Consider the following 23,450-nt stretch of genomic DNA (forward strand, 5'->3'; position numbering starts at 1 on the left):
CACTAATACCAACAACGAAATATCACTTCCCCCACCAATTCCACCAATGAGAAACATAAGGGGTTTAAAAAATGACCAGGCAAATTTTTACCCCCCTGCCATATTATACGTACTAGCGTACATAGGTAAAAATTTGCTACATATATGACACCTAAATCCCTCACTAAAACCAATAACAAAATTTCACCTCTCCCACCGATTCCAATAATGGAAACACAAGGGGGTAAAAAAGACCAGGCAAAGTTTTACCCCCCTGCCATATTATACAAATTAGCGTACATAGGTAAAAGTTTACTACATATACGACATCTATATCCCTCAATAAGACAAACAACAAAATTTCACCTCCCACAATACTTCCAAGAATGAGAAACACAAGGGGGGTAAAAGTGTCTCAGGAAACGTTATCCCTCTGCCACGTTATTCATACTGGAGGACACAGGTAAAAGTTTACTACATATATGGCACAAACGTCGCTCACTAAAACGAACAACAAAATTTCACCTGCCCCACCAATTCCAACAATGAGAAACAGAAGGGGGTAAAAAATGATCAGACAAATTTTTTTCTCCCTTGCCATATTATTCATACTAGCGTACAAAGGTAAAAGTTTACTACATATATGACACCTACATCCCTAACTTAACCCTTAAACGCATGACATGAATTCTACCTTGGTTTCCATAACATGGATCTTTATGATGGGTCCATGGGTCCATAACATGGTCCATAAGATTAGTCTGTTCAGAGTATATATTTCTAAAAAAATCCAATTCAAAGTACAAGACTAGTAGAAATGATACTACTACAAATATAATAACATTTTAGTAAAACAAATACTAATTTGTTATAGTAAAGAACTAATCTAATACTACTATAAAGATTAGTATTAGTAGTATATACTAATACTAATATATAATAGTAATCTAATACTAAAATATACCGCGGGTCAGAAATGACCCATGTTATGTATACTACGTATAGAAATATATATAATAAAATGTAAAAAATAAATACAAAACCAAAAACTTAAATACATTATTGTTATGTAGTAAACAAACCAATAGAAGAGGTCACGGAGAAAAACTACTGTACAGCAAATATTGCAGACAAAAATCTGTAATCTATACATAAATTACTGCTGGGTCATTTTTGACCCATGTTCTGCGTTCTAGGGTTAAACCAATAACAAAATTTTACCTCCCCCAACAATTTCAACAATGAGAAACGCAAGGGGGTAAAATGGCCAGGCAAATTTTTAGCCCCCTGTCGTATTATTCATACTAGCGTACATAGGGAAAAGTTTACTACATATATGACACCTACATCCCTTACTAAAACCAATAACAAAATTGTACTTCCTCCCACAATTTCAACAATGAGAAACACAAAGGGGTAAAAATGAGGAGGCAAATTTTTACCCCCTGCAGTATTACTCATACTAGCGTACATAGGGAAAAGTTTACTACATATATGACACCTACATCCCTCACTAAACCAACAACGAAATTTCATCCCTCCCAATAATTTCAAGAATGAGAAGCGCAAGGGGGTAAATCTGTCCCGGGAAATTTTAACCTCCTTGCCATATTTTTCATACTAGCGAACATAGGTAAAAGTGTACATGACACCTACATACCTCACAAAATCCAACAAAATATCACCTCCCCCAATAATTCCAACAATGAGAAGCACAAGGGGTGAAACTGTCCAGGAAGTTTTTACCCCGCCGCCAGATTGTTCATAGTGGCGTACTTAGGGGTTTCCATTTAGTTGTAGTGCGTCGTCTTCAAATTTTAATTTAACTAGTTCATAATTTTGTGATATTTATGTACATTTTTGTCTAACCGAGAGAAATTTTTTTAAAGTTCAAATTAACATTGGTATTCCATTTGAAAAATTACAAAATGTCGGTCACCTGTACTGCGATATCTTGAAATTTGAGTTCTAGCTAGCTCAGAATTTTGTCTATTTTATCCAATTTTGTCCACTCAAGGTTTTTTTTTATTTAGAATTCAAATAAACGAGGAAGGAAAATTCCAAAATTTTGGGCCACTTCGTCCACCTGCTGTGCGACATTTTCAAATTCATTATTTAGCTAGCTCAGGATTTTCTCTATTTTTGTACATTTTTCTCCACTCAAGAAAAAAATTGTACTATTCAAATAAACGATGGAGGGCCAAATCAAATTTTGACCACTTCTATCAATAGTAGTGTGACATCACATTCGAGTTTCAATTAGCTTAGAACTTTGTCTGATTTTTGTCCATTTTTGTCCAGCGAAGAAAAGATTTTTTACCAATGAAATTAACCAGGGAGAGCCATTTCAAAATTTGGGCACTTGGATCGTCTCTAATGTGACTTCTTGAAATTGTATTTTTTAACTAGCTCAAAATGATGTCCAATTTTTGTACATTTTTGTACCACCAAGAAAATATTTTGTATTATTCAAATTAACAAAGGAGGGCAATTTCAAATTTGATCCACTTCGATCACCTGTAGTGCTACATTTTCATATATGTGTTTTAACTACCTAGGTAGCTCAGAACTACGTACATTTTTTGCACCAGAAAATACATTTTGCACCATTCAAATGAACGAGTGAGGGTTATTTGAGAATTTGGCCAATTCGATTACCTGTAATGCGACATCTTCAAATTCAAATTTTAACAAGCTTAGATTTTTTCTAATTTTTGTATACTTTTGTCCAATGAAGCTAGCTCAGAACTTCGTACATATTTGCACCAGGAAGAAAAATCTGAACCATGCCAATAAACGATGGAGGTCTATTTCAAAATTTTGTCCACTTCAATAAACAGCAATATGGCATCTTGAAGTTCGAATTTTAATTAGGTTTGAATTTTTTCATTTTTTGTAGATTGTTCACACCAATCTACTTACAATTCGAATTTTTAGATGTCCCACTACAAGTTATCAAAGTTACCAAATTTAAACATGACCGTCTCTGGTTTAATTGAATGGTACAAAATTTTTACTTGGTGGTACAAAAATGTACAAAAACTGCAAAAAATATTTAGCTAATTAAAATTTGAATCTCAAGATGTCGCATTACAAGTAATCGAAGTGGCCAAATGTCGAAATGAGCCCTTGCTTTTATTTAAATGGAACAAAATATTTTGCTGATGGTACAAGAATAAACAAAAATTGGACACAATTCTAAGCTTGTTAAAATTCGATGGCGCATTAAAAATAATCGATGTGTCTAAAATTTGAAATGACTCTCCCTCGTTTATTTAAACGGTACAAAATTTTTCTTGTTTGCACAAAAGTGTATAAGAATCTGACAAAATTATGAGCTAATTAAAATTGGAAATTGAAGACGTCGCACTATAGATGATCGAATTGGCCAAATTATGAAATAACCCTACTTGTGGTATAATTTATTTCAGTGGTACGGAGAAAATAGATAAAATTCTGAACTCGTTACATTTTGAATTTGAATGTCCATGAACTTGGCAGGCCACAATTTCGATTTGACACATTGTTAGAGCTTCAATAGTGCTTGTTAGTGAAGCAAACCCCATCGTTAGTGCTACAAAACGACGCCTCGATTTTTAAGAGTTACCATCGGTCTGATATAGTGTTGCCACGAGACGAGACATTTCTCTTTCGACGAGACGAGACGAGACGGGAACCCTTTTTGACGGGACACGAGACGAGATGAGACGTCTCGTGAAATGTCTCGTCTCGTCTCGTGTTTCGATAATGCAAACGCTGGCGGGAAAGGCCAAGATTGAATTTGTCAGTGGTCATATCGATTGCAAAAGGAAAATCCCCTTTGTAAGAAAACATGTTGAAAAGCCTTCATATAAAAGTGTCCTCTGTCTATTGAATGAAACGATCGTGATACATGAGCTTCCACGAATATCATCCTTAATATCTTGTCTCAAATTCCCCTTGCTGTAAACTGAGGAATTCTCTAATTTTTTTTTTTTTCATTTCTGGCTGGAATGATGAAAACAAAACAAAGGCAGGGAAGATTTTTACAAGCTGAAGAAACCGAACTAGCACCACCATCCATTCAATTTGAAAACTGGGTACACTCTTCACAAGCTGTAGTTGAAAGTTCTGGCTGAGGTGGCGGAAGAGAATAGACTACAGTAGTCTTTATACTTTTTGCTAAATGCATCGGAAACGGCAATTGAAGCACGTCATCTTGCAACTAAAATTTTGTCTCCAATCTCTCTCTCGGGTGCACACACACACACATACACACATACTTTTACCATTTTACCAATCGCTAGCTTAGGGGCATCTGCAATATACAGCAGTCATGTTGTAAAATTCAGTTCTTCGTTTGGAAGCCTGGCGAAGGACAAAGCCAAGATATTGTCGACGAACCCATCAAATTGTTGTTTGCATTCAGTAAATTTATGATACTAACGATAACACTGGAGTGAAGAGGTTTTACAGGGGATCTTTGTTTTATTACGCGGAAATGCTGGATCTGACCAGAGTGCGAAATGGTCCTCTGCTTCTATGTTGAGAGGAGGGGATTACTTCCCTTTCCTAGTGAATAATATTAATTAGAACCTGAATTATCTTCAGAAACTGTTCCCTACAGTCACATAAAAGCTTTCGAATTTGATAAGTGTAAAGAACATTTGGTATAATATTCATGGAACTAAGTTGAAAGCAGAAAATATCATGAAAACGGGCAAAATTCGAAAACTGAAGAACATAATTAACAAAAAAGAAATAGGATACCAAACCATATGTGTAATCCTGCTATAAAATGTATATCCTATATTTTTACTAATTTCTTACCCACATGAAAGTAACTTGGGGAGGATATTCTTCCCAAATTTTTCAGACTGAAATCCTCTTATCCCGCACGATTTCGCCCCTGGACACTGATACGAAAAGACAAGTGCTGTTAAAATCCATACACATGACCCTTCCGGGCCTCAACCCGGAGCCTTCGAGCCGATGGTATATCGCCGCAGACCGCTCGGCTTGGTATGAAGGAGTACGTTGTACGATCACGAATAGATCACGACAATATAAGAAAATGTTTTAAAAAGTCGCCATCTTTAATCGAAAATGGCCACCCAAAAATCTTTTTTTACACCACTAGCTAATCTGGGTGTACCGTCATGAGTATGTTACACAAATGAGGCAAACACCATATAGGGGCACAGACCCCGCGGGTATGGGGACAGATTTGTAAAATGGGGGTGTAGAGTGCCCCCCAAGCATTCTTTCCTCCGATGTTTCGTTCAGCTTCCAGTACTATGGTACTTTAAATAGAGCTTGTGCAGTAACCTATAAAATTTCTATTAAATACTTTTTATTACACAATAAAATTATTTTGTTCCAAGCTACTTTTTTTTTTTAAATAATTGCAACAAATCTAAACATGCTAATATAGAAAGTAGTTTTTGGATTGGTCTGGGTTAACATTACAAAACCTAAAGGCTGTAATATATGAAATCAAAGTATATACCTAGGTATATCTTTCTGGTTTATATGAAATAAAGAGTCTTCGTCTTCGATGTACCTATGAACAATTTACTGTATATTCGTGTATTGAAACTCGTGAAATAAATTTCAATGTTTCAGAATGTAAAAAGAGAAGTCAGGGTCGAGAAGAATCAGACAACTAAAAGCAGAGAAATATTGTCTTGTAAACTATTTTTCCTTGCCTTGTGAGCTTTTTTGAATTTATTTTTAAGACATTTAGGCAACTTTGGATCACGCTGAATGGATGATGATGGGAAAATTATTAGAATGAAGAAAGTGGTAGGATACGAGGCAACTCCTTGAAAACACACACACTCGTTTTTAACCACAAAGCTCACATGGCACTAACCGAGATCGGACCGACTACAAGACGCACCAGAGGTGAATGCTTAACGGTGTACCTACCGTGACATTTCTTGTCTTCTGTATGGTGCAGTCTGCTACATTTTACTTTCGTTCGTATGATATGCCACTATATTTTACGAGACAAGACGAGACAAAACAAGACAAACGAGACGAGACGAGCACATATTTTTCGAGACGAGACACGAGACGAGTTATGCTTTGCACGAGACGAGACAACCTGAAGTCTCGTCTCGTCTCGTGGCAACACTAGCCTGCTAACTTCATACCAACATGCCAACATATCAAAAGCACCCCATAAATGAAATTTCCGGTTCGAGCAGCATTAGTGCTCGTTAGTACTATAAACATTAAAATTAGTGTTTCTATATATACAGTTTTTAGGTTAGGAAAGGGGGTCTGTTTTATGAAACTGGCAGGCCACCTATGGCATACCACGATTTTGACCTCATATATCGTTAGTGCTCCGTTAGTGCTCGTTAGTGCCGCATATCCCATCGTTACTGCTCCAAAGACAAAGGATATATATATATATATATATATATATATATATATATATATATATATATATATATATATATATATATATATATATATATATATATATGATGTGTACGTATATATACAGAATAACATCACTGGTTGTTAGTAAAGAGCAAGAAATTTTAACAAATATGTTACTACACGATTTTGACTCATTCTGCCCACCTAACTCGATGTCAACACGTCGCACTGAACTTACAGCAGACCACAATCTTGATTTCACCCATCGTTATTACATCGTTAGTGGTCGTTAGTGCCGCATGTCCCATCGTTAGTGATCCATAAATAAAGCCTACAATTTTGAAGAAACATTTATTGGCCTGCTAACTCATGCCAGCAGACTAAAGACGATACCTACTCCATAGCACAATTTCCATTACTCCCGTGATTAGTACTTCGTTAATGCTTGTTACTGAAACATATCCCATCGCTTGTGCTCTATAGATAAGGGCTACATCCTTCAAAGAAAACCATTATTATCAGGGATTAAACCTACGGTAGACCGCAATTTTATTACACGCGTCATCAGTGTTTCGTTAGTGCTCGTTAGTGCTGCATATTCCATCTTTAGTACTTCAGAAACGATGGCTACATTTTTTAAGAAATCAATTTTCCATTCGTAATTTCATAATACCAACACGCAAGGAACGAAATCTACAGGAGACCACAATTTTGATGATATCGGAAATTAGTGTTTCGTGAGTGTTGGTTACTTCCGCATATTCCACTGTTAGCTACACAGAAAGGGAATATATTCTTAAAGAAATACATTATTGGCCTGTTTACTTTATGCCAGCAGACCAGAGATTAAATCTACGCAAACCACAATTTTGATTACACCCGTCATTAGTGATTCGTTAGTGTTAGCTAGTACACGTATCCCATCGTTAGTGCTACACAGATAACGGTCACGTCTCTAACACCTCCATTTTCCCCTCATAATTTCATGTCAAAAGGCTACCCACTAAAACTTCAGCAAACCACAATACTGATTGCACCTGTTAGTAGTGCTTCCTTAGTACTCCTTAGTGCCGCGTATCCAACTGTTTACGCTTCACAGATAACGTCTACAATCTTGAAGAAAACCATTATTGGCCTGGTAACTTCATGCCAGCAATCGAGGGACGAAATAGACCGCACCTATAAATTTGATTACACCTGTCACTAGTTCTTCGTAAGTGCTCGTTAATACAGAAAATCCGATCGTTAGTGTTCGTTAGTGCTACACATCCCGTCGTTAGTACTGCACAGATATCCCATTGTTAGTGCTTCACAAATAACGGCTACATTTCTTAAGAAGGCAATATTGGCCTGCTAACTTGATGCCAGCAGACCAGGGACGAAATTTACGGCAAATCACAATTTTGATTACATTTTTCATTACTTCTTCGTTAGTACACGTTAGTGCCGTACATCCAATCGTTAGTGTTCGTTAGTGCTGCATATCTTATACTAAGTACTCCACATATATCGGCTACATTTTGAAGAAAGGCATTACTGGCCTGCTAACTTTATGGCAGGAGACCAGAACCGAAATCAACAGCAGAACACAATTTTGATTATACCAGTCAGAAGTGCTTCGTAAGTACTTGTTAGTGCCGCATATCTCACCGTTAGTGATCCACCGATAACGGCTACATTTTTTAAGAATGTCATTAGTGACCTGCTAATATTATGGCAGGAGACAAAGGACGAAATCTACAGCAAACCACAATTAGGATTAGATTTTTAATTAGTACTTAATTACTGATAGTTAATATCGCATATTTTACTGTTTGTACTTCAAAGATAACGGATACATTTTTCAAGAAAACCATTCATGTCCTGCTAACTTCATGCCAGCAGACTAGGGACGAAGTCTACGGTAGACAACAATTTTATTACATTCGTCATTAGTGCTCGTTAGTGCTGTATATCTCATAGTTAATGTTCCACAGATAACGCCTATATGTCTAAAACATCCAATTCCCCCTCCTAGTTTCATGCCAACACGCAACGCACGAAACCTACAACAGACTACAATTTTTATTTTATCTATCATTAGTGCTTCGTGTTGTATATCATATCGTTAGTGCTCGACACATTTCCGTAGAAACCATTCTTTCTCTGGTATCTTCGTTACAACAGAATAGGGACGAAACCTGCGGCTAATCACAATTTCATTTACAGCCGTCGTTAGTACTTCGTTAGTGCTTGTTAGTTCAGCATATTGCATCGTTACTGCTCCATAGATAACGGCTACAGCTAGGTCGTTACTACTTTGATATGCCGCATACACCATCATTAGTACTCACATGTAATGGCTATTTTTTTAAACCCATTATTGGCCTTCTAATTTCCTGTCAACGGAACAGGCACGACACCTACTCCAGATAACATTTCCAATTTCACACATCATTAGTGGTTCGTTAGTGCTCGGTTGTTAGGCAAATTTAATCATTAGTGCTCCACAGAAAACACCTATATTAAAAAATTCATTATTGGCCTACTAAATTCTTGTCAAATGGCAGGCAGGCATAACACCTACGACAGAGCAGATTTCTATTTCACACATCGTTAATGCTTCGTTAGTGCTCGTTGGTGATGCATCTCATCGCAAGTGTCCCGCAGATGACGCGTACATTAAAAAAAACATCATTATAGGCTTTCCAACTTCATTTGGACGGGACTGGCATTCTACCTACATCGGATATTTTTGATTTTACATATCATTGGTATTTGGTAACTGCTCCTTAGTTTTGCAAATTCCATCGTTAGTGCTCCATCTATTGCGTCAACTTATTAAAACAGTATATTGGTCAGCTGACTTAATGGTAATAGAGGTGGCAAGCCACCTGCGGCGGACCACAATTTCGATTGAATGTAGGCCTAACGTTACGCATATATGCAACCGAAATCGAGGTGTGCCGTAGGTGGCTTGCCAGGAATTGCCATGAAAGTAGCAGGTAAATACATTCTTTCAATAAGTTGGATTTATTCCCGGAAATCTAAGGATGGAATTTGTGACACAAATAAGGAATAACCAAGCACTAACGATGTGAAATCAAAATTGCGGTGGTCCTCTGCAGAAGGTGGAATGAAGTTAGCAGGCCAATAGTAATCACTTTTATTTATTTTTTTAAGAAATAATGTGAGGGTTATTTATAGTGCATTAAAGAAGGGATTTACAACAGTAGCGAAGCTCTAACGATGTGTGAAATCATAAATGTGGTCTTCTCTGGTATTGCGCCCGGCCTGCGGCATGAAGACACCTGGCAACTAATGGACTTTTAAAACATAAACGCGTTATCTCTAGAGCAGTAACGAGGGGATATGCGGCAATAACGAGAACTAACGATGTGTGAAATCGAAAATGTTGTCTTCCGTAGGTGTCTTTTCTTTCATGTTTGCATATAGTTCGAAGGCCGGTAATGATCTTTTTAAAAATATAAGCGTTATTTGCAGTGCATTAACGATTGAATATGGGGTACTAAAGAGTACTAACGAAGCCCCCAAGACTTGGGAAATCGAAATTGTGGTCTGATGTCGGTATTGTGTTTGGCCTGTGGCACGAAATTAGCAGGCCAATAGCAGTTTTTTTTAAATGAGCGCGTTAACTACAGAGCACTAACGATGGGACATGCAGCACTAACGACCACTACCAAAGCACTAAAGATGTGTGAAATCGAAATTGTTGTCTGTCGTAAGTGTTACCCCTGTTCTGTCAGCATGAAATTAGCGGACCATTAATGGCTTTTTTTTTTAAAAAAAAGTAGTCGTTATCTGTAGAGCATTAGCGATGGAATATGCATCACTAGCGAGCATTAACGAAGCACTAATCACGGAAGTAATCGAAATTGTGCTATGGAGTAGGTTTCTTCTCTGGTCTGCTTGCATGAGTTAGCAGGCCAATAAGAGTTTCTTCAAAAATATAGGCATTATTTATGGAGCACTAACGATGGGACATGCGAACTAATGACCATTAACGATCTAATAACGATGATTGAAATAGAGCTTGTGGTCTGCTATAATTTCCTTGCAGCCTGTTGACATAATGTTAAGTGGGCTAAATGTACTTTTTAAAAATATATATACATTGTCTTTCAAGCACTAACGATGGGATATACGGCACTAAAGAGCATGAACTGAGCACTAACGATATATGAGATCGAAATCGTGGTATGCCATAGGTGGCATGCCAGCATCATAAAACGAGCCCATTTTGCTACCCTAAAAACTGCATACATATGTAGAAGAACCGAACTTTAATGTTTAGGGCACTAAAGAGCACTAACGCTGCTCGGACCAGTAATTTCATTTATGGCGTGATTTTGATATCTTGGTCTGTTGGTGTGAAGATACTCTTAAAAATTGAGACATTATCTTTGTAGCACCAACGATGGGGTTTACGGCACTAAAGAAGCACTAACAGTGTGTCAAATCGAAATTGTGGCCTGCCATAGGTCGCCCGCCAAGTTCATGGATATCGAATTTGGAGATGTAGCACTACAGGTGACAAAAATGGCCTAAATTTGAAACGGCCCTCCTTCACTTATTTGATAGTAGACCTTTTTGATAGTAGTGAACAAAAATGTACAAAAATTAGACAAATTAGGAGCTAGTTAGAATTTAAATTTCGCAATACAGGTGTCACAATACAGGTGATAAAAGTGGGTCAAATTTTGAAATAGAACTCCTTTCTTAATTTCAATGGTACAATCATTTTTCTTCGGTTGATCTAAATGTACAAAAATTGGACATAATTCTGAGCTAGGAACATTTAAATTTGAAGATGTCACACTACAACTAAATGGAACCCGTAGTATGAAGTACGGTAGTATTAAAAATATTTCAAGATATAAAATATCCCATAAAACGCTTAACTCTTGTGTTTCTCATTGTTGTAACTATTGGGGAGGTGAAATTTTGTTTTTGGTTTTACTGAGTGATGAAAGTGTTATATATGTAATAAATTTTAAATATGTATGCTAGCATAAATAATATGGCAGGGGGGTAAAAATTTGCCTGATCATTTTTACCCCCCTTGGGTGGCTCGTTGTTGTAATTATTGGGGGAGGTGAAATTTTGTTGTTGGTTTTAGTGAGGAATGTAGGTGCCATATATGTAGAAAACTTCTACCTATGTACGCTAGTATGAATAATATGGCAGGAGCGTAAAAATTTGCTGGTCATTTTTTACCCCATTGTGATTCTCATTGTTGGAATTGTTGGGAGAGGTGAAAATTTTTGTTGATTTTAGTGAGGAATGTAGGCTTCACATATGTAGTAAACTTTTACGCTAGTATGAATAAAATGACAGGGGGGTAAAAATTTCCCGGGAGAGTTTTTACCCCTTTGTGTTTCTCATTGCTGGAATTATTGGGGGAGGTGAAATTTTGTGGTTGATTGTAGTGAGGGATGTAGTTGTTACATATGCAGTAAAATTTTACCTATGTACGCTAGTATGAATAATATGGCAGGGGGTAAAATTTGCCTCGTCATTTTTTACCCCCGTGTGTTTCTCATTATTGGAACTGTTGGGGGAGGTGAAATTCTGTTGTTGGTTTTAGTGAGGACGTAAGTGTCATATATGTAGTAAGCTTACACATATATACGCCAGTATGAATAATATGGCAGGGGGTAAAAATTTGCCTGGTCATTTGTTACGCCCCTTGTGATTCTCATTGTTGTAATTGTTGGGGAAGGTGAAATTTCGTTGTTGGTTTTAGTGAGTTATGTCGGTGTCATATTTAGGAAACTTTTAACTATGTACGCTAGTATGAATAATATGGCAGGGGGTAAAAATTTGCCTGGTCATTTTTTACCCCCTTCTGTTTCTCGTTGTTGGAATTGGTGGGGGAGGTGAAATTTTGTTGTTGTTGTAGTGGTGGATGTAGGAGTCATATATGTAATAAACTTTTACGTATGTACGCTAGTAGGAATAATATAGCAGGGGTAAAAATTTCCGGGGAACGTCTTACCCCCTTGTGTTTCTCATTGCTGGAATTATTGGGGGAGGTGAAATTTTGCTGTTGGTTGTAGTGAGGGATGTAGGTGTCATATATGTAGTAAACTTTTACCTGTGGACGCTAGTATGAATAATATGGCAGGGGTAAAAATTTGTCTGGTCAATTTTTACCCCTTTGTGTTTCTCATTGTTGGAATTGTTGGGGGAGGTGAAATTTTGTTGTTGGTTTTAGTGAGAGATATAGGTGTCATATATGTAGTAAACTGTTACGTATGTATGCTAGTATGAATAATATGGCAGGGGTAAAATTTTCCCCGGAGAGTTTTACCCCCCTTGTGTTTCTCATTGTTGGAATTATTGGGGAGGTGAAATTTTGTTGCTGGTTGTTGTGATGGATGTAGGCGTCATATATGTAGTAAAACTTTACCTATGTACGCTAGTATGAATAATATGGCACGGGGTAGAAATTTGCCTGGTTATTTTTTACCCTCTTGTGTTTCTCATTGTTGGAATTGTTGGGGAGGTGAAATTTTGTTGTTGGTTTTAGTGAGGGATGTAGGTGCCATATATGTAGTAAACTTTTACCTATGTACGCTAGTATGTATAATATGTTAGGGGGTAAAATTTTTCCGCGACAGTTTTACCAGTTGGTAAAAATTTATGGGGGTAAAACAACCGTTACACCGGCAAAGCTAAAAGAGACGGTGGTGATGATAAATGGCGAAATGAAGAAAGTGGAAAGAAACGGATGAACCCCGAGAAAACCTACTTACACGGTGCTTGTCCACCACAAAGCTCACTTGGTGGGGCTGGGATCGAACCCTAGACCCCAAACACCATAGGTGAACGCTCTTGCACTGAGCCACCTCGGCCCTTATGATTTATAGAGTCATTCAACAGAACGCATTCCTCACACATTCTGGAAATCTCATTCTGCCTTTAATAACCGACCAAAACTCAGACATAAAAAATCTTTCTTTGTGAGAAACTAAGAAAGCAAGAGGATTGAAAAAAAAGACAAAAGATTTCGCACTTATGTTTTACCAACTATCAATTTTAATGCAAAACAATAGTATGACATGAATGATCCGGCTTCATGCACCCTCCACGTACCTCCGTTGACCAATAATATTACAAATGAAAAAGTTGATAACTTTATTTAAAAAGAATTAGCGGAAATTGAAAATTTTCTCTGCACACCAAAGGATTGAAACGACTTATGAAAATAATTATAGAGGCAGCTCTTCCTCTTTTGACGTCAGTACACGTGAATGGCTGCATCAAAGCGAAATTGGAATTTAGGAATCAAATTCCGACATTACAAACTAAAATTGACTATAAAATTCAAAGCATAATAATGTATGAAAATAAGCAAAGTGCTGAACAGTAAGTAAGAAACTGTTTGTAATTAGAAAGCCAAATCATTTATTCAGTCTTTTATATCGGAAGACTTCCGAATAAAACTCAGTCAAAACCAATTGGAAAACATCAATAAAAAAGGCATTTTTATAGATTACAATTGACAATGTTTGACCAAAAGCGTAAGTAAATCATAGTAAACCACCTCTGAGATACGAACTTAACATATCTGTCAGGAACAAAATAATAAACGTCCATAATGCATATAAAATACATAAAATAGCCAAATAATGGCTTTTTCTTTTTGTGAAATTGTTGTGCGTGTTGCACATCCAAATAACTACCAAAACTTCAAGGTCGATGCGCGCCACCTAAACGACCTCAAAAAAATCTTTAAAAATTCAGACGTGTTTTTGGTCACAAATGGCTTCTTTTCTACACTACCAACCTTAACATTTCGAAAATTTTTGTTTTCGATACTCCCTAATATATCGGCATTACGTTTAAATTAAATATGTTTTGGTGGGAAAATAGTATTTCGTCTTCATAAAATTGGTTTGAAAGATACAGTAAAATAAACCAAGAGTTATCTTTGAAGCACAAGTTAACTCTCTGTGCAAGTTTGTCTCACAGGGGAGGTCCAATTGTTTATTATTTTTGTGATGCGGGTTGTTATGCTGATAATGAGAGAGAACCGAGTTGCTATTAATGAATATATATGTATACACTGAGAAAAAATGTAGGTGGCGTACTTAAAAAGATAGGTTACATGCGTATTAACGTACAGCAGACGTATAACTGAAAACGCATGATTTATAATACTTTCTGTATAAGTGTTCCATCCATACGTACTTTCTGTATGAAACAATGTAGGCGGTCAGGATCTAACATACAAATGGACGTAGGCTATATAACATATAGCTGACGAAGGTAACATAAGTATATGCATATGATATAGGGAAAACTGTTAGATGTCAGACATCCTGCAACGGCATGATGTAACACCTAAGGGCAGTGCCTATGTAGCATACGGATAACGTATGATCCGTGTTGATTTCTATAGTAAGTAAGAGGATACCGTATATTTTACAATATGCCGCTGTCCGGAGAACGCATTTATAGAAGGTTCAATTGTAGGATGCTCTTTAAACATAGGAAATGTAGTGGTGGCGTTTTTTACGCTCACAGATATCTCTTTGCTGATCCTTCTTCTCATGACTTCTTGTATCAAATCAATACAGACATTAGTATTAAGTATTCGAAGGCGTAGCAGCGCTGGATTTGGTCAGTACTGCGATATGTTAACGTTGGGGAAAACCATTTTATATTTGAGGTACGACATGCACCCAATGCTGTGAGAAAAACCAGTGAGAATTCAAGAACTATTGAACCAAGGTTTGAGAAGAAAGATAAATGTGATGAGACTGGAAATGTTCTCATTACACGACCTCCAATTAAAATCACCTACTGGAATGCTTAGGTGTCTTGGGACTTCGTGTCAGTGTATTAGTTTTATCGTTAAATTAATTTTATCCTTAATTTTGTGAACGTTATGTAATTATTCAAACTCTTCTACAGCAGCATTTCGTTAACTCAATAAGATTGCAACTGGGAAATTAACAATGATATCTGTTTTAAGAATTAGGACAATATTTTTTCATGTTAAGGTTCCTTATAACGCTTTTTAAATTTCTGGTTGCGGATGAAGCAAAATGAAAGGTTAATATTTCTGATTCGCTTAATGTCGGTTTTCATCGTGCATCCGAAGCTACTTGTGGACTAATTCCACTATTAGATTTGAGGTCAGAAATAGAGAATTTTTATGAGTTGTTTTCACTGCCGAGGGAACCTATCCAAGTGTAACTCTGACTTCGAGTCGAGACTATGGCCGTTGGATGCCTTGTCCCAAAAGAACATAACACGAAAAGGGATACAGCATCGATCGCAAAAGTTGTGGAGATATAAGCGTGAAAAGTTAGAAATTGAGCTCCATACTATATATTATAAAGTCAGATTCCAGGACAAATTTTTCGGAAACGGCCAGGTAAGGAAACTCAGCGAATACATATCAAATTAGTGTGAGGAGCACAGCACCTTTTGAATGAAAAAATTGTGTCCCCGGGGTACTCGCAGGGTCCCAGGCGGGGTCCAACTCAAAATTTGCAAGTGGAACCGGGGATCAAGTAGCATATTGTATGAAAGCTATTGTTAAATAAAAGAACATAGAACAAATCTCAACTCTCTACGATAACCCTGTGCAAACGGGCAACTGGTCAAAATGTCAATACAACCTACATCAGAAAATCTATGGCCACGTTTCTAACTCCGTTAAGTTGCGACAATAACAAAACAGAAAAACACGTTTAAAAGTGCAAGGTATTGAAGTAAATCAAATTGCTGCAGAGTCTTTCTCTCAAAAGCACCCTCCGATATATTTTGTTTCTGCACCATTATTCCAGTTTTCTCCAACCCCACTCCTCTCCAAGTTGCCTCACAGTTTCGAAGTTACTCCTTTTCGTCTTTACCATCATGTTTCTCGTACAGCAAATCCCCCGATAGAAATTTCATAGTGCAGTCTGTGAATTTGGGGTCCCGATGGGCGAAGCATATACCGTTGCCTTTTGACCTTCTCACCCTCCACGACGATTTCGATTGACAATTTTTCTTTTTCTTCTAGGACACGATATCCAATGGTCATGGTTACTCTATGGTCCATTGGTCATTCGAAGTCACACTTGTACTTGGATAAGGTCCGTTGTGTGAGTCTATGGGAGACTGGAGCAATTTGCTTTTCTTCAATGCCTTGCACTTTCAAACGTGTTTTTCTGTTTTGTTATTGTCGCAACATAACGGAGTTAGAAGCGTGGCCATAGATTTTCTGATGCAGGTTGTATTGACATTTTGACCAGTTGCCCGTTTGCACAGGATTATCGTAGAGAGTTGAGATTTCTTCTATCTTCTTTTATTTAACAATAGCTTTCATACAATATGCTATTTGACCCCCGGTTCCATTTGCAAATTTTGAGTTAGACCCCGCCTGGGACCCTGCGAGTACCCCGGGGACACAAATATTTCATTCAAATGGTGATGTTCTCCCCACTAATTTGATATGTATTCGCTGAGTTTCCTTACGCGACTGTTTCCTAAAAATCTGACCCGAAATCTGACTTTGTAATGTATAGTATGGAGCTCAATTTCTAACTTTTCATGCTTATATCTCCGCAACAGTTGCGATCGAGGCTGTATCCCTTTTCGTGTTATGTTCGTTTCGGACAAGGTATCCAACGGCCATAGTCTCGATTCGAAGTCAGAGTTACACTTGGATAGGTTCCCTCGTGAGAGAATTTGATAGACAATACTTTTGAGCGACGATAGAGGAAAGAAAAATATTGAGATTGTAAAATTTTGTATTCGGGCTAGACATATATATAACTCTAGAATTTACGATTGTTCGTTCGTTCGTTGCGACGAATATATATATGCTTCGAATCATACCAATCAATATATCTGGACGAATAATTTTCAGGTATTTTTCTCATAAACCGCTCAGGTGATTTTCTTCGTATTTCATAAATTAATAGTTTATTAACAACTTACATTGAGACAAATTATTTCTCTTGAATTAATAGGTACGAGATACTTACAACCTGATTGTTGGAACAATTTTCCTAGAAGTGCTAATGATTTCGTTCATATTTCGTAAACAAATATCTTATGCAAATAATACAGACTATGATCAACCCTTTGGACAAATTTTTCGTCTAAAATTCATGAACGAAAGTTATCTCACTAACATAAGATTGAGAGCTACTTAAATGCATTTGCGACCGAAGTGGGCAGGGTAGGGCACGTACCCCCCCTGGCTCACGAAAATGTGTACGTAATATAGCAAAATACGTATATTAAATACCAGAAATACCAGACTTAATATAGTAACCATGGAGATGGGCCCCCTAGAAAATGTTCTTCAGGCGCCCTGCTAAAATGAGCAGAGTAGTATTTTGTTATTTCCGTCTCTCTCTATTTGGTAAGATACTTGTTACAGTATCCTGTTCTGTTTTTGATTTTAGATGAAGTCTCCAAAAATGGAGCTGAAGCTTCGTCAGAAACAAATGGACATTGGAGGTCGGTGTACTCAAATTCTGGCGGAACTACTGGGGGATGTATTTCATCAACATATTACGCCCCGACAGTAAAAGGTAAAAGTAAGAGCTTCTTCTATATAAGTAGTCTACTCTGTTCTTACTACCCTTTCATGAGAGATTGAAGGTTATAATTAAACTAATTATTACTCTTTAGGATACGATAATAGAATAAAGTTTGATAAAATAGTGTATTATTATAAGGTCAGACTTCTTATAACTTGTTGACATAAATTTTCTATTACTTTATAGAGCAGATGTGAGATTAGAATTAAAGGTGATCAGAAATAAACCTGAACCTCTTTTATTTACAACAAAGAAACGACGAATATATACGTTAAGTGTTCACAATTCCGAACTATTTGTCTTATAATTCTAAAAATTATTGTTCAGGTATGCTGTGTTACTTATTGTAAATCAACTACACCTATATTATTTTTTCGACAAACAACCTGAGTATATTGTTTTACTGTGTTCATGGGGTTCGTTCACGCTGTTTTAAAAAAAATGTTAAAAAGGAGTGCATGACATCAAGATACCGAAATAAACAAAGGTTTAAACTATATTTTAAATAATTACTTTTTGAAATGCAATCGGTACTGGGGCAATCCAAATGAAATCGACCAATGATGGCTGCCGACAAAATTAATTTTCTAATTATTTTTTTAAATCTAAGTTCGTACTACATTTAGGGAGCTGAAAACGGGCATTCAATTATTTTTCAGCCGCCCTGGTTTTTGACGTAGCGGCCATTTTGTATAGGTGCCTGAGCGTATTTTGCACTTTTCAGAGCATTCCTTTAAACATTGTAACTTTTTAGGTTTTAAAGATAATGAGTTCAAACCAAAAACATATCAAAGATAATGGAATGGACAATATTCAATAATTTGTGCACATTGAGACGTACACTCAGAGCGTCCAGAAAAGAATTTCTGACCATTGAGTTTGGAAATCTAAGAATAGCAATTATTGAATGTACATTTTGAAACGAAATAAATGAGACTCACCTTCAATTCTTTGTCAACATAAAGACTGGATAGAATACAAGGTTCCAAATAAGTTTCAGATCTGAGAACCTTATACTTGATTTTTTGGAAATTTTTAAACTTTTGTGAATTTTCGAAAATCGTGTATTTTCACAATCAAATATCTCAGGGAGGACAGAACTGAAAAATCCCGAATTTGCACAAAACAGACGACATTTATGTAGAAACAAGTGGGTAAATTTTCATTACTGAGACTTGAACAGTTTCTGATTTAAAAGGATTTTCTTTACTGGGACTTAATGTCATGAAGCGCTATTGAAGGAAATATAAACTTTGTAGCAAAAGTCAAAATAACACGAAAGTAATGTTAAATGAGTAAAGTGTGCATAAATTATGAATCATACCTTGTACAAAAAACGAAAGTTGTCTGTTATTTCTTTCCTGCCTATAACGCTGCTGCTAAGACATCAATGAGGTAAATAGTTGACTAATTTGTGTACAGAGTTTGGCACTGATATTGAAAGCACGACCTGTAGGAGTTGTGAACTCTGTAGGTGTGAGTTTCTGGCGAACCTCAGTGATTGGCACCCACACTTTGTCATTCATACGTAGTTTAAAAGAGGTCCTTGGCAATGGGGATGGAAAAAGTGATCAAAAAGACTGCTATTTTTCTGACTGATGTCTTCAATTCCCCAATCCACCACTTCTGTCATAAATACAGGTTACGGTATCATTAGGTGCAAATGACAACGTGCTATGTTCTGGAAATACTGAAGTACTTCAATCAGTAAATTCATCTGATTGTGAGTACTCATAACACCTGATTTGTGTTTTATTGAGAGATAGAAATCTATGATACGATCTGGTATTAATAATTCTTATATAAGTAGCAAATCTGGAATTTCTTGCTGTGTGACTGCACCTCTTCTGATGAAACATAGATATATTGTATGCTTGAGACACTGTATCAACACAAAACCTGCATATCTGTTCAGTTTTTAAAAACGTGAATTTCGCATCACTGGAACAACTTATACCTCAGAAACTACTCAAGTCTCAGTGATGCAATTTTACTCACTCATTGCTGAACAACAATCGTCTATTTTTTCCAAATTTGGGATTTTTGACTTCTGTGCTCCCTGGGTTATTTGATTGTGAAAATACACGATTTTCGAAAATTCGCAAAGTTGAAAATTTCAAAAAGTCAAGTACAAGGTTCTCAGATCTGAAATTTACTTGAGACGTTGTTTACTGTTCAGTTCTTATGTAGACAAAGAATTGAAGGTGAGTTTTATTTATTTCGTTTCAAAATGTACATTCCAAATGGAAATTTCTAGGTTTGCAACATCAATGTTCAGAGCTTCACTTTTCAACCTTGTAAAGTAGGCCTAGATCTCAATGTGCACAAAACACGAAATATTGTCCATTTCATTATCTTTCATATGGTTTTGGTTTAAACCCATTATCTTTAAAACGTAAAAAGCTACAGCGTTTAAAGGAATCCTCTGAAAAGTGAAAACTACGCTCGGGCGTCTATACAAAATGGCAGCCACAAACAACCCTCCGCGGCTAAAAAATAATTGAATACCCGTTTTGAACTCCCTACATGTGGTATAATGATAGGTAAAAAGTTCCAAAATAAGTAATCTTTGTCAGCAACTTTTGACCTGGAAATTGGTCGATTTCATTTGGATTGACCCTACTCAGTATATTCATACTGCAACTTTCCGCACTAAACCAGTATTTTTTAGACAACTTACATTTTTTTTTTAAAAAAAAGCTAGCCACTTATTTATCTCTGTAAGACCTTGTACGTGCTTTCTCTTTCCGTCTCTGTCTAGAAAGGTTAGCGTTTTTTTTAGCCATTAGAAGAATTGGAAAACCAAATTCAAATGTTCGTGAGAATTTGAAATATTTACTTCAAGCCCAATCACTAGAATTTCTTACGTGGAGTTACTAATCAGTGGTGTTACTGTAGAAATATTACACTTCCTAACATCAATACGAGATTTTACACAGTGACTACGTCCTGTACATATCAAAAAATAAAAATTCTGTGAGGAGAAAGGGCCTACTTGGTCAGAGGTCATGAACCACAATATGGGTATGATCAACATGGTTTCCGTGTCGAGATAACTAAGTCTGTTTAAATGATTATATTTAGATTATCAATCATAATATTTTGATTTTTAAATACACTGTTTGAAAGATATTAAATTATGCCACAAGAGACTTTTAGAATTTTTTCTTTTCTTTTCTTTTCTTTTCTTTTCTTTTCTTTTCTTTTCTTTTCTTTTCTTTCTTTCTTTCTTTCTTTCTTTCTTTCTTTCTTTCTTTCTTTCTTTTTTGTAACACGAATGGAATGTTTAGACGTAAATTATTTCTCTGGAATTAATGCGCGAGATATAGTTTAAATCTTGGGAATGAATTTCGGAGCAATTTTCATAAAAATGACTGGATATTTGGTTTATATTTTTAAAGGAAACCTTTCTGAAAATAATACAGAAGAATAATGATATTGTGAGCAAAATGTTTTATCTGAAACTAATAGAAGTGACCTCACTAAGATACGATTGTGAACTATCTAATTGGGTTTAGCAGTATATTGTTCTCTCCGTCCTTTTCTGTTTGTTTTGTTATAGTGTCCTATTTTGTTTCTGATTGTAGATGAAGTATCCAAAAATGGAGCTGAAGCTTCGTCTGAAAGAAATGGACGTTGGAGGTCGGTGTACTCAAATTCTGGCGGAACTACTGGGGGACGTATTTCATCAACATATTACGCCTCGGCAGTAAAAAGCAAAGGTAAAAGTAAGAGCTTCTTCTATATAAGTAGTCTACTCTGTGCTTACTACCCTTTCGTGAGAGATTGAAGGTTATAATTAAACTAATTATTACCCTTTAGGATACGATAATAAAATAAAGTTTGATAAAATAGTGTATTATTATAAGGTCAGACTTCTTATAACTTGTTGACATAAATTTTCTATTACTTTATAGAGCAAATGTGAGATTAGAATTAAAGGTGATCAGAAATAAACCTGAACCTCTTTTATTTACAACAAAGAAACGACGAATGTATACGTTAAGTGATCACAATTCCAAACTATCTGTCCTGCAATTCTAGAAATTATTGTTCATGTATGCTGTGTTACTTATTGTAAATCAACTATATTATTCTTTCGACAAACCACATGAGTACATTGTTTTACTGTATTCATGGGGTTCGTTCACGCTGTTTTTTTTAAAAAAAATGTTAGAAAGGAGTGCATGACATCAAGATACCAAAATAAACCAAGTTTAAACTATATTTTGATATAATTACTTTTCGAAATGCAATCGGTACTTGGACAATCCAAATGAAATCGACCAATGATGGTTGCCGAAAAAATTATTTTTTAAATTATTTTTTTATCTGGGTTTGTACTACATTTAGGAAATTGAAAACGGAAATTCAATTACATTTTAGCCGCTCTGGTTTTTGTCGTAGCGGCCATTTTGCATAGGTGCCTGAGCGTATTTTGCATTTTTCAGAGGATTCCTTTAAACATTGTTACTTTTTAGGTTTCAAAGATAATGAATCAAACCAAAACCATAGAAAAGATAATGGAATGGACAATATTCTATAATTTGTGCACATTGAGACGTACACTCAGAGCGTCCAGAAAAGAATTTCTGACCATTGAGCTTCGAAACCTAAGAATAGCAATTATGGAATATACATTTTGAAACAAAATAAATGACACTCACCTTCAATTCTTTGTCAACATAGAGACTGGATAGAATACAAGGTTCCAAATAAGTTTCAGATCTGAGAACCTTATACTTGATATTTTGGAAATTTTTAAACTTTTGTGAATTTTCGAAAATCGTGTATTTTCACAATCAAATATCTCAGGGAGGACAGAAGTGAAAAATCCCAAATTTGCCCAAAACAGACGATAGTTACGCAGAAATAAGTGGGTAAATTTTCATTACTGAGGCTCGAACAGTTTCTGAGTTAAAAGGTTTTTTTTACTGGGACTTAATGTCATGAAGCGCCAAAGGAGTAAATATAAACTTTGTAGCAAAAGTCAAAATAACACGAAAGTAATGTTAAATGAGTAAAGTGTACATAATTTATGAATCATATCTTGTACAAAAAACGAAAGTTGTCTGTTATTTCTTTCCTGTCTATAACGCTGCTGCTAAGACATCAGTGAGGTAAATAGTTGACTAATTTGTGTACAGAATTTGGCGCTGATATTGAAAGCACGACCTGTAGGAGTTGTGAACTCTGTAGGTGTGAGTTTCTGGCGAGCCTCAGTGATTGGCACCCACACTTTGTCATTTGTACGTAGTTTAAAAGATGTCCTTGGCAATGGGGATGGAAAAAGTGATAAAAAAGATCGCTATTTTTCTGACTGATGTCTTCAATTCCCCAATCCACCACCTCCGTCATAAATACTGGTTACGGTATCATTAGGTGCAAATGACAACGTGCTATGTTCTGGAAATACTGAAGTACTGCAATCAGTCAGTAATTTCGTCTGATTGTGGGTACTCGTAACACCTGATTTGTGTTTTCCTCAGAGGTACAAATCTATGATATGATCTGGTATTAATAATTCTTATACAAGTAGCAAATCTG

At 36.2% G+C, this 23,450-nt stretch overlaps 1 protein-coding gene across 1 annotated transcript in view; it reads left to right on the forward strand.

Moving 5' to 3' along the window:
• The window catches only part of LOC145687250 (uncharacterized), a 99,491-nt gene that overhangs the window by 31,893 nt on the left and 44,148 nt on the right, over positions 1 to 23,450 (forward strand). The window contains exons 4-5 of the mRNA XM_081760724.1: positions 17,766 to 17,894; positions 21,491 to 21,625. Of these exons, the coding sequence (XP_081616850.1) occupies positions 17,766 to 17,894; positions 21,491 to 21,625 (264 nt within the window). The remainder of the gene's footprint in view (positions 1 to 17,765; positions 17,895 to 21,490; positions 21,626 to 23,450) is intronic.

Source organism: Thermobia domestica, chromosome 6, assembly GCF_964235325.1.
Source record: "Thermobia domestica chromosome 6, izTheDome1.hap1.1, whole genome shotgun sequence".
NCBI lineage: Eukaryota > Metazoa > Arthropoda > Insecta > Zygentoma > Lepismatidae > Thermobia > Thermobia domestica.